This window comes from Pezoporus wallicus, unplaced genomic scaffold (genome assembly GCF_028554395.1).
Source record: "Pezoporus wallicus isolate ANWC-B61680 ecotype Strahan unplaced genomic scaffold, APGP_CSIRO_Pwel_v1 contig_7339, whole genome shotgun sequence".
Classification (NCBI taxonomy): Eukaryota; Metazoa; Chordata; class Aves; order Psittaciformes; family Psittacidae; genus Pezoporus; species Pezoporus wallicus.
The window spans coordinates 952,229-967,537 of record NW_026636333.1 but is presented as its reverse complement, the minus strand read 5'-3'; the positions used below and the strand labels follow the sequence as shown (position 1 = coordinate 967,537).

Here is a 15,309-nt window from a genome sequence, read left to right as displayed (position 1 = left end):
TCTGAAAGAGACCTATGTGAAGAGAGGCTTCCTTGTCGCTCCTGTCTCTCCAGAGACCTCAGGCTGGCCACCTGGTTGTAGAGTGCCAGGGTTGAACTCTTGGACAGGTACTGGGTGGTGAAAGGAGAAAAGAGCAGAGTGGTATCTGGTATGTGGAGAAGGAAGAAGAGGAGTCAGTAGAGGTGGCTACCAAATGGTCAGTTCTCTGGGAACCATTCACCACCACCGGTATCCACATCAGTTTTCACAGACTCTTACCATTGGTGGCACTGGGCTGGGTGGGGAGTTTGAGCTCCTGGAAAAGAGTTACAAGAGTCAAACTGGGGGAGAACAGGCCTTTTCAGAGCATCTCTTTGCAGATATGGCAGAAGGCAGGCACTAAGAGTGCCTGCAGCCCTACAAGATGCTCAGCACCCACACCACCCAGCTGGTCCCAGTTCAGTCAAGCCTGTTGCACCAGTCCTGGGTCTCTCTGTGCAAGCAGACATGAGTCTCTAGCTGCTGGGGAGCATGGCCCCAGCAGCAGAGAATAGGTACCTTCTCTCACTTTGAGCATGCCAGCACTAATCTCACCGCACAGAAGACAGGGCTGCCCCACCTTGAGCCACATAAAACATTCACCCGCTTTCTCTTTGCCTAGTTTAAGAATCAGGAATAAAAATAGCATCTGGGCTATTAAAAGACAACATCTTTTTAAAAGGCAGCATCTTTTAAATGCCTGCAGGCTGCCTGCAATTCAGCTGAGGTCACCATTCCTTCCGAGACTCAGTAGCAGTATTCAGAACTGGAGTTTTGCATTTGGTAGAGAAATCAGGCAAGATGCATGCTATTTCAATCACATCTGTGCTATTCTATAGAAGAGCTGCAGACCCACAAAAATGGGATCCCAATGCTTGGCCTAGCTCAGCAAGGTCTCTGAGGGTCAGAGGCTCTCCTAGAAAGAGAGCCTGAGACTGAGGTATCTTGTGCATTACTCGTCATGCTGAAGGCAGTCCAGCCAGGAGCACAGGCGTCTTCTGTTTGTTTTCCATAACCAAGGAGTTGCCTTAGTTGGTTCAGAGCCAGGTGACAAAGCCTAGAGAGCAATCTCATTATTATGATATGGTTAAGAGCTGCAATCACCTCCATTATAAAGCTTGCTAAAGGAAAGCCACTGTACATCTGATTCTTGAGGGTCATTTGGTAAGGCTGAACACCAGGGCTTGCTCTTCACACAAAGCACACCCTCCTATTTACATGAAAACATGGTAACAGCTGCCTTTGCATGAATTAAGTCACCATTTTCCCCACTAAACTCATCTTCAAGGCCCTTTTCATACCCACATGGAGCCCTGCCAGCCTGGCTATGAGATGGCTGGGTGAAAGGATCAGGGCCTTTCACTGCTCTTTGTTTCTCTGGATCCCACTTTGAGCAGTATGGGACCTGATCCATCAGGCAGCATAACATAAGAAACTACATAACAGTTGTTAAGAAAAACAAGCTCACATTCCTCCTTTCAGTAGGGAGAGATTTCCCCACAGCTGGAGGAGGATATCTCACAACCATAGCTTGCTTGTGTGGCTCCTTGTACTAAAGCTGATACCCTTGGTGGCTGCCGATGAGCTATTGTCCTGTTCTGCAGAGACCACCCCTAAGCATCCGACTATATGTCTGATCCCCCTCAACATGGTGCTTAACACTCAGCTGTGTCTTCCCAGCACACTTCTAAAGTATATTAAAAGTAAATTGCCACATTAGTTATCTTGACATTAAATTGTTAAATCCAGGCAGACTGTAAGTCTGGGGTGTTTAAGGAGTACTTCTCGTCTTACTCATTGTACTCGTGATTCTTCATGAAGATTCTTAAAAGGAATTCAAATTCTTGGTCCTCCATTGCAGCAGGAACAACAGCGTAGGTTCCTGGGCTCAAGATAAAGTAGGTGGTCACGTCTCGAGTCAGGGCAAAAGTCTGTTTCAGAACTTTGGAGTTCTCCTGAAAGAAAAATGCAAGAGGCTATCTCCCCCCTGTGTCAGCAACCGAAGTAAATCAGCAACTTGCACCCACAGCAGCCTCACATTCCCCCACAGCTCTCTAAATACACATCCATCTAACATGCCTTAACCTCCGCAGTGACATGAAAAGCCCATCCAGGTGACACACTTCGTTCAAGGACACATCAAAAATGAACAAGGGTGGAAGAACTGAAAGAACCAGAAGGTAGAATGAATGTATGTGGATTTGAAGAGAACTTGGATTAACATTGAGCAGACTGGAGCTCATGAAGGACTCAAGGATGAATACTCTTACTAAAACTAGCCCTGAGTTCTAGTGTGACTCAGAAAGCTCACTAAGCATCGCACCCAGATGACAACGCTTCAAGAATCACAACCCAAACCTTCCAGCAAGTGTCACACAAAACCAGAATATTCTGATCTTCTGTTATTCCAGTATTTTTGCTGAGATGAAACAAATATAATGCAGCAGCTATTACTATGATGACACGTTAAGATAGCATAATAAAAAACCCTTCCTAAACGTACTCCCCAAAATACATCAGCATGTATAAATTCCATTTAGAATGGTTATACAGCGTGGCAGAGTTATTTATGAGCCATGCCTTTGGGAGACAATAACATAAAACTGCTATTTTGGAAGAAAAAAAAACACATAAAAAGATGACTACTGTTAGAGACGGCTGGGAGGTATGTAGACTGCCAAGTATTATGGGTCAGACCTGGAACAGATAGGAACGGGCACTTCTGCAAAGAAATAAATGGTGTAATCCATTTTTTACTTTTGGGTCTCATTGCACAATCCTTCTGGTAAAAAGCAGCAGCAGATTAATACCTCAACGGAGTCAAAACCGGTGTGAGATAAGAATCAGGCTCTATACATTGCTCAGATCTATCACACAACATTAAACTTCCCTCACAGCCATGTGTTAGCGTTCCACGTCCATATTTAATCAAAGGCTTCCTGGAGCTATCAGATATGCCCATTCTGGTTTGCATCCTTGCCTGCACTGCATTCCCCCCTCGTGCCACCCAGAGATAACACTCTTTTTACTTCACAGCAGCAGTCTCTAAACGTACTGAGCAATGAATGCTGCTGCTAACGAATAATGGCAATGAAAGCAGTTCAGGGAGGAAGAGTGAAGCCACATGAACCTTAGCAATTGCACTCTCCACGTGCAAAGAAAACCCCTTGTAAACTTTTGTGCAGTGATGACACCTCTGACCGCTCTCAGGCACCAAGGCTAGGTGTTGGGAAATAGACTGAGAGAACAGCACTGTAAACCTACCCTGGTTTTAGCTCCTGGCTTTTGCTTCTACTGGGGCAGGATGCTAGGCTGGCTGTGAGGAGCTGGCATGATATATGATATGAGGACTTAGGCATGATGGATGGGGGAATAGTTTCTGTATAATCTGCTGTGTGGATCTGTAACAATACGGTACCATTACATTACTAAAAGCTATGGCACGATACAGCAGCGCATCTGTCCGCTTTCCCTCACTGACCAGGTGTTCCACAGTAATCCTGGTGTCTCTAGCAATCTCTGCTCTGACCTTGCCCTCCAGGTCCTGTGTAGGAGACCACTTAGGGTTAGAAGCCCAAACTGAGCCTGAGGTGAGCTATGGACACAGAGGTCATGTCAATCAGACTTGACATACTCATCAAATTCCATCTGTCGTCGGGAGCATACCAAGAGAGAAAAACTAAATGACCACACTTGAGCATCAACTGGAGGGGAAGAAAGGCATTCTAAATATGAAGAAAGAATAGACAAAATCTGCCCAAAGTCTACTTCCTGATTAAACAAACCCTTTACAAGGGACCCAAGACCTCTCAGTGAGGGTCATTTCTGTTATATGGGTAACTAGTCAAGGCGGACACACATCATGCAAGAGTATGCAGGGACCTCATTTACTTGCGATTGCTGGGATAAAGCTGATGATGACGCTGGAAGAAGAGTGTTCCCCATTTACCAGGAGCAGCAGCTCTTTCCAAGTGGCACCATGAGCTCCGTGGAGCCCTGCAGGCCTGCTATCTGCTCCAGGCAGTGGATCTCCCCGCACAGGGATAGTCAGTTCCACTTGCTGGAGGGCTGCTCTTTTTGGTACAATTTGTGTTTCTCAGACACTGTTTTCGATGAGCTACAAAGCCATGCTCTTCCTTTATGCTGCGAGACTTAAGGCATCTATTATTCAAAGTCTGCGACTAGGGAAAACCTCTCCAGTGATCAGGGGAATGTGAAGTTAGGGTCATAGCAATCTCTGCTTGCTTTTATTCTTCAGGCTAAGAACAACTCCCTCCCACACTCCTCAGCCAACAACAGAAACACTTTGGAAAAGGCTGGCATCAATCTGCACTAGCAGTTGCATTTTCAGTATGGCTGATGATGCTCTGACAACTGCCCTTGGAATGACGCCTCCCTGGATAGTCACCAGGAAAAAGCCTCAAGGATATTGTAGTGAAGGTCCCAGGTATCCACGTGGATTACCTCCACACTGGTCTTGAGCAAAGCCTATTTTGTAAATGGGTTTTGCATGGTTTTTCTGTGATAGGAAAGGAGGAGTTGAGTAAAACAGGCCCATTTTGGGGAACAAGAAGACATTTGCTTCCCTATTAGACCTGGAGTATTGCTCACATTCCATGGTTAGTGCTGGCTGCCATGCTCTGTGCTGGGCCAGCAGTGCATGTCACCAGTACTGCTGGGCACAGAGAACATTGCCCTGGCATGTCTTGTACCTAGCGACTAGTACCCTAGTGCCTAGGGAACCAAGGGACCCCCTGATTTCCCCAGAGCTATTCTGGGATGCTACAGAACTAAATGTTCAACCTTTCATCTCTTAATACACAAATAAAGAAAACTAAGCCTTCCTTACTGTACTTTTCCCGCAATGTTCTATGACAGAAGGCATCCAGAAATTTATTGCAAATACTGTCTGCTCTCTTTTTGAGGCTTGAAAGGCAATTCAGTCTCTCATTTCCCTTTACAGGTATAATAAACCACACAGAAAACAAGGACATGTAGTGATAGGAGAAGGGGGAATGGCTTTAAACCGAAAAAGGGTAGATTTAGGTTAGATATAACGAAGAAACTCTTTCCTGTGAGGGTGCTGAGGCACTGGCACAGGGTGCCCAGAGAAGCTGTGGCTGCTCCATCCCTGGCAGTGCTCAAGGCCAGGTTGGATGGGGCTTGGAGTAAGCACCTCTAGTGGAAGGTGTCCCTGCCTGTGGCAGGGGGCTGGAACTGGATGAGCTTTATGATCCCTTGCAAGCCAAACCATTCTGTGTCATTCTATGATACCTGATTGTGCTTACCATGGTGATCAAAAAGCCAATTTTCAGGTTTTTTGCATCCTGCGCATTCTCAGCATGTTTTTGCATGAGTGAAATTACCACGTTGTAAGTTTTTGGTTCATAATCCATCACTTTGAAAAAATACTGAGGGTTCATTGAAACTGCACCTGCTGGGAAAGTGTTAATAGATTAATAGTAGCCACATAAGCCTATTGTATAAGATCTTGCTATGAACCCAGAGGAACAGGTTGTTACTGCTCCAAGATCCTTTGAGAGCACTGTAGTCTCTCCTTTACCAGGAGCTGAGGCATCTGGAGTTGAATTAATTGCACATTAATCATTCTAGAAATCTCTGGTGAAGTCATAAAAGTCATGCAGATTTCTCACCCCATTACATCTGCTTCACCTGCATGGCACACTTTCCCTGAGGCACAAACACAGTGATTCTTAATCGGCTGCCTAACCCAGTGGCTGAACTGAGAAGGGCTGCGGCTTGGACAGCATTGTCAGTAAAAGAAAAAGACAAAATGGTCCAAAGCTATCCTTCCCTTCCTCCCTGTTATTGTCGAGCACAGAGAGAATAGGCTTTTTTTGGACAAGGTTTTGGTTAACAGGGACCATCCCTGAAAAGAAAGCAGGAAAATGTCCAAAATGGGGAAAAAAAGAAGTGAGATGGCAGCATCTGCTTAAACCACTCTAGACTTTAAGCCATGTAGCTGTGTTGCATGGCCTTGAAAGCTGAAATTTAGCCCACTTGTTCAGACAGGAACTTTAGTAGACGGCTGATGAAAAACACAGCTCCAAGGAAAATAGCTCTGCCTGCATGCTCTCAACTTCAGCCCTTGCATCTCCTTCCTGAGTCCCAGTGCCTATGGTGTGCAGCAGCACAGACGTTGTTTTGTTATCACCCCTTGAGACATAGTGATCAAGGTTACAAGGAGGAGGCTAAAACCTATAAGGCAAATCAGATTTTGCATTGCCAGAAGAGTCCTTGCCCAGGCAGTAAACCCAGAGGTCTTATCTGCCCAAAGGCCTTTCTACCCTTGAAAATAGAGCTTTGTATCACAATTCTTTCCTTTGATATCTATTTAATTTCAGAGTATTTCTTGCTCTGTAAAATCAGCTTTGCCAGACCAGACTTTCAGGTGAGATCCCTAGTAATAGCTATTGCAACTGGCTGAAAGACAAGCACATTTTGATGTAAAGAGTTCAGGGCTTCTAAATCACAATTCTCCTGTTTTAACTCAGCAGCCGGCTCCACTGCTTTGTTTCTGCCTCTTTAGCTGATAGGTGCTGTAATGGGAAAGGGAGGTATTAGCAACTGGCAATCAATGTTTCTGCAATTCAGTGCTCAAAGCACAGGTTTTAGTGTAAGCACCAGTGGAGAGGAGGAGAGGACTGGGTAACTGCAATGAGTGTTCATTACCTGAGGAATAGTTACTCCTGCCAGTGGCAAGGACTGGTCTCCACAGGTTGATGTGCCTCTCCAGAGACCACGCTGTGCAGTGCTGATCTCCAAAGTCCAGAAACGTTGGAGTGCTGTTACATATATACAGCCAGGAAAACTGCTCCTGGAAGCTTTCACAGGACATCCTGCACAGAAGGATTGAAATTTCACCTTTCAGTTTGAGACATCGGTCAGGCATTCATGTTCACCCTCCACATCTTTAGAAGAGGATTACAGGGAGCGCTACAGGCTATAGCTGAGCTCACTGATACTTCACAGAAGTCAGCTCTCAATGCTTTTAACTGCACCTGAAGCCCCAGGGAAATTACAGGGCATGGTCAGTGGTACCCAGGTACAGCCCTGTTCATGTCCAGCACATCCCTGCCACTGCACTTTGCTTTGTCCCTCCGGTGTCCTGCCCTGCACTCATGCTTTGCTCAAGCGTCCAGTGTCTATCTTAGACCAGCCAATTGTTCCCCTGCTTTCCTCAGAGCCTCACAGAGCAAGTGTGCACATTCTGAACAACAGCAGCTCTTCTAAAGGGTGATAACTGGATCTGGGAGTATTTGAGGCTGTGAAAAACCACAAGCAGCCAAGTGCACACAACCTAATGTTCATAGAATCACAGAGGGGTTTGGGTTAGAAGGGACCTTAAAGCTCATCCAGTTCCAACCCCCTGCCACAGGCAGGGCCACCTTCCACTAGACCAGGTTGCTCCAGGCCCCATCCAACCTGGCCTTGAACACTGCCAGGGATGGGGCAGCCACAGCTTCTCTGGGCACCCTGTGCCAGGGCCTCAGCACCCTCGCAGGGAAGAACTTCTGCCTCAGGTCTAATCTAAATCTCCCCCCTGTCATTTTAAAGCCATTCCCCCTTGTCCTGTCACTACAGGCCCTTATAAAAGGCCCCTCTCCAGGGTTCTTGTAGCCCCTTTAGGTATTAGAAGACTGTTATAAGGTCTTCCCTGTGTCCTCTTCTGCAGGCTCAACACCCTTAGCTCTCTCAGACTGCCTTCAGAGGAGAGGTGCTCCAAGCCTCTGATCATCTTTGTGGTCTCCTGTGGACTCACTCAAGCAGTTCTATGTCCCTCTTGTGCTGTTGCCCCAGATCTGAGCGCAGCTCAAGCTCAGTGTTTTATGGGGAAGGACAATGTGACAAAATGACCAAGTCTCAGCCAGCTGGATTGTTACTTCTCTCACTTTTCCTTTTTTTTTTATCTTTCCCACCAGCTTGGTGCTTAATCCTGGCCAGCTCCATTTCTCCAGGTCTTGTTTCCTCTGAAACCATCAGGTCAGGACAACTGCCTAAATGGCTCTTCTTTCATAATGAATGCGAACAGAAACCTGGTAGAGAGAAGGAGCGATAGGGACATACCAAAATTCTCCATCATCCTTGTTTCTGAGGAGGGCTTCTCTGTCTTTTGACTCAACATGGTCCCACTGAGGAGAGCTGCGAACAGGAAGAAATCAACAAGCAGATGTGAAGCACAACTCTCCATCTCCCTGGCCAGCCCGTTCCTCTAACCAGCTCATCAAGTCATGAGGGGTGAGGAGGGGTGAGCAAACTGCACATCAGGAACGGGACTGCACGTTGTATCTTCATACCCAAAGCCAGCAAACAGCTCTGCACCTCTGCTGTGCCTGAGTTGGTCACCCTAGGGTGGGGAACCCTGACTCTGCCTTCCAAGCCCCAGTCACCTGTCCATGTGGTGGAGAGCTTAGTGGGTATCAAGGCAAAGCGCTGTGAAGTGCTGATATTACATTGATGTGTAGAGGGCACATTAGCCAGTCAAATGGGTTGTTTCCAAGCAGCATGTTTATAATTAAGAGATAATTGTACTTTCTGCAGAGTTTAAGATAAATAAAAAGAGCACGAATCAATAATTTATTGATTTATGCAGTTTACCTGTGAACGTGCTTTACTGACATTTCTATTACTGTTAGGATTACAGCTCACCCTTCCAAAGAACGGGAGGATTCTGTCTGAACAGATAGCTATTATCCCAGCCCTAAACATGTCTGCACCACCCGCCAACCCATCCAGACACAACACGCTAGCCTGACTTTTCTCAGCAGAGAAAAGTGATCCTAGCAACAGGGAGAGGCAGGATGCTATTAAATCACATGAGAGTGACACATGAACATCTCTCTAGTCAGGCAACCACTGATGCAATTCCACCAGGAAGACTAATATCTATTTATCTATAAAACACTGTTGCAGTTTTCCTCTGTATCATTCCTTTCCTCAGAAAAGAGCAGTGAGGTTATACACAAAGCAGCAAAGTGGTCTTTGCATCTCCAAAGCTGTGTGCAGGATCCAAAAGATCAGTTCAAGCCATACAGCAGCACTTTGCCTTTGCAATAACCAATGACCCTTTTTCTCTCTCTGTGTTCAACACTGCATAAAAATACTGCCCTACCCTCATCGACTCTTCTAACCATCCTTTTCCCACATTCAGACTCATAGGAAGGGGAAGAGGGAGCAAGAAGGAAGATGCATGATTGCTGCAGGAGAATTCAATAGAAGCAGCCAGCCAGTGTCTAGGGAAGTGGCCAGAGCTTACTCCAGGTAATAACAACTCTTTCATCCATGACTTATCTGGATTTACCCACTGGGAAAAATGTACACATAGACAAAAAGGGATACCTGAGCTAGGCCTAGTGATAAGCACACAAAATCAATGCTGCATTAGTTTTTCCCACATTGGATTTCTGTGGGGAGTCGCTTTGCAGATAGAAAGAACACTTATAATGAACTGATTTAGAAATGTCCTTTTCATTACAATGGATGCAATGCAGAGGTCTTCTACAATAAGCCTATAAAAAGTCATCCTTCTTATGAGATTAAATCTTTAAGACCATACTTATCACTCCAAGCCCCCTTCCACTCCCCATGGCCCCATGGATTCCAGATCCTGATGATGTGTATCCACCTATTCTTGTAGCGTATCTATAAAGAAAGAAAAATAAACTCAGTCACAGCTTTTCACAATTGGGATATTCAGTGATGAGGTGGATAATGAAAAGGATCTTCTTCCATACCTGAGACCTGCTTTAACTTCTGATCTCATTTGACTGCAGCTAAAAATCAGCGCCTTTTGCTACAGCATAAAGGAATGACATGTGGGAGAAAACCGTGCCCGATTTGCTTTCCTGAAGACAGTGAAGAGCTGACACACAGGGAAGCAGCAGCATTCCTGCCACGCCGCATGACTTCAGCGGCCTTGGGAAATTCCAGTGTCTAATTCTGCACATCTAATGGTGTGAGTCAGCAAAGGCAGAAACTTTGGGGAATGAGGTCACCAGACTGCCTGGAGTGAATGTCAACAGTGAGCATGAAGAGATGACGATAAACAGAACCTGCAGCTCTATATCTACAGCACTGTGGCTTCCAACAGCTGTGGTTCCAGTGCTTTTCTTGTCTTGCTGTTACTGGTTTAAACCAGAAGCAACTCACTTGCACCAGTCAAAGTGGAAAGGAGAAGCAAACCTTTTGTTTCCAACTCTCTTTATGCACACAGACAGTGCTGGAAACAAATGCCATGGCAGTCTCTTCCCAAGCAAAGGTCTAGCCTGTGGCCAGCCTCAAGTCATCCCACACAGGACACCCCCATGGATGCCTTGGCAAAGGGGCAAAGACTGTTTCTCCTCTCCGCACACATCATGAGCAGCACCATGCTGAAACAGCCTGCTTCCTCTCCAATAGCATTCAGGATCCTTCCACCCCTGTGTTGGGGAGAACCAGCTGGGGCTCTCTCTGTAGCCCAGCAACCTTCATCCTTCCATTTTGGAGCCTCTTGGCTACAAGTCCTCCAACAAGAAGCACGCTGACTGATCACGGCACACAGCATGCCATGGCATACGGGGCTATGAACCAAGCTTATACAGAAAATCATGGGAAGAAGGGAGAAAATAACTTAGGTAAAACAATGTCCCCTTTCCAAAGTACTTTAAGTTCTGAGATTAAAATGTGTTTTAGCTCTCTTGCTTGATAGCACAGCCACTGTTTGGTTTCCTTCTTGGCCGTGCTCACTGTTATCTCTCCCTGTGTGCACTACAGCTTACTGGGGTAAGCCATGTTCTGACTTCTGGCTGTAAAAAAACCCTCTCATTTCTTTTGATCTGTGTGATAAATGGGTCCTGCTTTCAGATCAGCAATATTAATACCTAGCCAGGAGAAGTTCTGCATGAGTAGAACAGCTTTAAAAGATGGAGAAATGCTGTTCCTGAACCAGTGAGTTATTTACTTTTCACACAGTGATTTTTGGCAGCTTGTGATGGAGCTGAACAAACGTAGATCTGCATTATATGACAAATTCCACAGTTTCAGCCAGTGATTCTATTCCCATTTGAAAAGGAAAAGTGAATTTTTCAAGAGTCAGCATGGAATGCAAATCCCCGGAAATGGCTGTATTTGCTGTTGAAGTACCCTAAAACAAAAGTGAATTAAAGTTGCATTAGAAAAAATAGATTTTCTCCCTATTCCCATTGTGCCAGAATCCTTCCATCTCCTGGAATCTGAGTTACGTGCTTTCAACAACCCCTCCTAAGTGTGAAGCTAATCAAAATTCCTCTGAGCAGAGCAGCAATGTGATTGTCCTGTAGTGGATCACCAATACAAGAACAAGTCCTTGATCTTACCTTCTCAGCTCCAGTGACAGTGTAGGCATGACCCTGTACAATCCCATTCTTCAGCTCTATATTCCTCATGAGCTGCAGAAGGGAGAGAGCACAGCTTTTAACTCTCTGCCACACTGCGGATGTATGGCCATCAACCCCCACAGCTGTCACTTGGCATGGCACAAAAACACAAGACTTACTTTTGACTACAGCATCATCTCAGATACTTTGGCTCCAGAGGAACGTGACTGTTGTTCCCACTGCAGCCATAAGCAGGTCAGTAAATTTAACAACACTACAGGTCCTCACATATTTCCAAGTTCTTCAATGGACCAGAGCTGCTGCAACCGCAGAATAACCTGGACTGGGTCACTGGCAGGATTTCTCTGCCACCCACAGCCCAGTATCAGCCACCTGAGCTGAGGGGCTAATCCTTGGCTTGTTTGGAAGACAAGCTTCATGTCCCAGTGAAGCAGGCAGGCGCTACATGTGCCATATATCACACTTTGCAGTCTTCCCTTACATGCTGTAAAGGGAAGCCTTGGCAACCTTTTAGCAAGACACTTGCTGAGCATCACAAAGCCTTTTGCAGCTTCCCAGCAGTAACACCTGTAGCCTGCAAATCACAAGGCGATAACAGCATCCTCTCACAGAAGAGAGGTGCATTTTGGCTTTGCTAGAACCAATCACAAAGCTAGGAGGTCAAAACCAGTCCTGCTGATAGAAGATACCACTTGCAGTGGAATTAGCCAGGAGAGAAGCCACAGACCCCATTCTGACAGAGCAATCCATCTACACATCTACCAAAAGCCTTTATATTCCTTACTGCATAAGTGTGTCTACTTTCTGCTGCCAAGATCTCTTCAGGCATCCATAGACCGTAGCTATTGCACAGAGTGATTCTGGACTTCCTTTTTCAGTAAAAGGAGCAGCCTTTATGCACACATAGTAAGCCAGGAGACGGATGCTACTGGCCCTGTGACTCACCTGGCCTGAGGTGCTACACCCCATCAGACAATGAGATTTGTCAGCTGCCTTCAGTATCTCATGCAGATCAGGAGGAGGATCCTTCAAGGAAAACTGTACTTGGACTCCACCTGTGAAGTCTACTAAAGCATCAGAAGGGTAGCCCCCATGCAAGTGCTGGTAGGAACCCTGCAACCTGAAACAAACCAAATCCCAAGAAGTTAGTTAGTCCTCACACTCTGTTTTAATAAACAATGCACAGTGATGGCTTTCAAAATGGACATGCACATCAAGGTGGTGAGCACTGGGTATGTAGACACTGGGACCAGTTAATGAAAGGAAACATGACTGAAATACATGGCCAAGCACAACACACACTGTGGAATGAATGAGGCAGAGGGACTTTTTCCTATGTATTCATCCACATGTGACACAGCTGTCTGGAGCCATTTACAGACAAAGGAAAATAGTAAGGTGCATCTCATGCCAATGCAGACATGATATGGGATATGAGCTGCATCGCATCATGAAATACCCAGTTTCCTTCTTCTGAACAGGAAGGGAGCCAAGGGTTGAATAGTTCAGACGGATGTTTCAGATCAAACAGAGCTGAACTCTTAGTTTCTACATCATATTTTGTCATGATTCTTCACGAAAATGGCCAGTATCCCTTTGCAAATGCAAAATAGGAAGAAGAGAGAGGTGAAGGTATTTGCCCATGCTCCCAAGGCAAGACAGAAATGAGGTTTCAGCACTGTTCTGAATTCACTCTGCTAGAGTGCAATAATAGGATAATAATTTAATATTGCCACCACAGTCCTTGTTGTTTTTATCGTGCACTTTTTATTGAGACAGCAAATAAGCTGGAACATGCCGTACTTAGAGCAGGTAGAGCATGCTGTTAAACCCCACCATACACACTGTATTTAATGAACGTAATCAAATGAAGTCTGCAGCTAATTGTATTTTGAAGGGCTGTCCTTGTCCTACACTGATGAAAAGAATTTGTCATGGGCACCGGGGAATAACTTCTCAAATGGGAATCTTATAAACAGCATCGCTTGCAACTTTAATTTAATAGAGGTTTGGTTTGCTTTGTAATTAAAATCTTATGCAGCAAATTGATGCTGAATCCTGAGTCAACTTTTCTGAGAGAACTCTGGGCAAAATGTATCCTATTCCTGAGACGCCCAAATGCTGCTTCAACATTTGTTTGTTCCTGACCAAATCTGCCAAAATAATTAGCTCTCTTCTTCAGCTTCCCTTTACTGCATTGCAAATGTTACACCAGCTTGAGCTAGGGCAGGTGTACCAAGTTCTAGCCCTTTATACTACCCCTAGTACATGAATGTCTCTTCAGCATGTTTAATAATGGGCAATGTTACAGGTGCTAAGGGACCACACTCTGATCTCTTTACACCTCAGAGGATTTGAAAGGTGATTATCTCTTTATTAATCATCATTAACCCTGCAGTACTTTAGGGACCTCAACCAAGAGTCAGCACGCTCTGTGTGAAATGAGAGCTGACCAGAGACTCACTGGAGCGCATATGTTGTGCCTGGACATGTTCTTCAGCCATGCATCCTCTCACTGCCTGCTCCCAATGTCTGCATGGTCTCTGATTAGTCACTGTAAACAGAGGCAATTCCAGCTTAGAGTTCACAGAGGAAAACACAGAAAGGAAAACAGGCAAAGTCTGCTTGAAGTAAGGAGGAGATGCCCAGCCCCTTTTGTGTCACCAGCCATTGCCCGCTTCATTTTACTCCCCAGGCATTAACATCCCAGAGTTGGACTGGGTGCATTTAGATCTTCCGCCCGAGACCAACAACTCCAGGTTGTGTTGGCTCTGTGTATGCGTGCAGCCACGGCTCCTTGCATAAGCACAGCACGACAATCACAGCTGCTAGCCTGAACTCCTCCCTGTATGCCTTGTGTAAAGCAAAGGGTGAAACCACATGTAGAGAGCATTCAGCAGTGGGTGGAAGAATAGACCAGGTATGTTTACTTGGCATATGCTTTTTCCAGCAAGGATGGCCAGAATTCATTAGACGTTCGAGGGTGTACAGACAGGTATCTTCCATTTAGGAACGGCAGCCGGTCATCTATCACTACATCCACCCAGTCTCCATATTGCCAGAACTGGAAATTAAGAAAAGAAAGAGTACAGATGAGCCCCTTTCAAGAGCTGATACTCATGCCAAGCAACAGCCTCCTGAAATAGCACAGGAATGAATCTAAAACATGGATATGTGCAAGTTCTCTCCTGAAATGCTTCAGGCTAATTGTTAAACAAGCTCCCAAGTGGCTGGATTTCCAAGTGGCAAGGGAAGTCTTTTGGGAATATAAATAGTCCTGTAAACAGTGGGAGGAAATATTAAACAGGGGAAATATGCAAATATTCTTGGGCAATAGGAAGCATTCGAGACGATAAAGAACAATCATGCAGATGGTTCAGTGAGCCTTATTCCTTAGCTGCGCTTGAATTTTCCCCTGCAGCACAGCTCTTGGCCAAAGAGCCTCTGTCAAGATCCAGTCTCTAGTGTTTCTTTCCTTTGTGCTTCGGCTAAGACTCTGAGCTACTGTCATGGACAGGAACTGTGTACTGACTAAGGACTGTTTTGACGTGTTATCCATCTCCTTGATAGATGAGGAGGATGCAGGCGGTCTCTCCAGCGTGTGGACAGAGCAGGTGTTTCTCCAGCTGATGAAACCTTTCAAGGGAGAAGATAGGGGAAAAGATGTTTTGGGATGAACTAAAGGAGCCATTTCCAGAGTCATTAGCAGATTAATGTAGCTTAGCATGATTCGCAATCATAAGAGGCCAAGCTCTTATTTGCAGTAATGCTAAGGACTCCAGTGGAAGTATGCCAGCAATAGATTTAGTCCAGCATGATTTTATTTTAACAGCTTTGGTCAATGAAAAACCTCAAAAAGAGCTGTTCTGTTAGAAAAGCACAAGACCAGATGTGCCCAGCAGCAAAGCGGTTTATA

General features: G+C 45.5%; 1 protein-coding gene across 2 annotated transcripts in view; it reads right to left on the bottom strand.

The window, feature by feature from the left end:
• The window catches only part of CAPN13 (calpain 13), a 47,354-nt gene that overhangs the window by 17,008 nt on the left and 15,037 nt on the right, over positions 1–15,309 (bottom strand). The window contains exons 5-13 of one of the 2 annotated variants that reach the window (XM_057400053.1): positions 14,324–14,457; positions 12,339–12,513; positions 11,373–11,444; positions 9,596–9,681; positions 8,107–8,181; positions 6,712–6,878; positions 5,307–5,452; positions 1,813–1,973; positions 259–295 (exon numbers count right to left, since the gene is read on the bottom strand). In XM_057400053.1, coding sequence (XP_057256036.1) covers positions 259–295; positions 1,813–1,973; positions 5,307–5,452; positions 6,712–6,878; positions 8,107–8,181; positions 9,596–9,681; positions 11,373–11,444; positions 12,339–12,513; positions 14,324–14,457 — 1,053 coding nt within the window. Of the gene's footprint in view, positions 1–258; positions 296–1,812; positions 1,974–5,306; positions 5,456–6,711; positions 6,879–8,106; positions 8,182–9,595; positions 9,682–11,372; positions 11,445–12,338; positions 12,514–14,323; positions 14,458–15,309 lie in introns of both variants that reach the window. The other variant, XM_057400052.1, reaches the window with a different exon arrangement.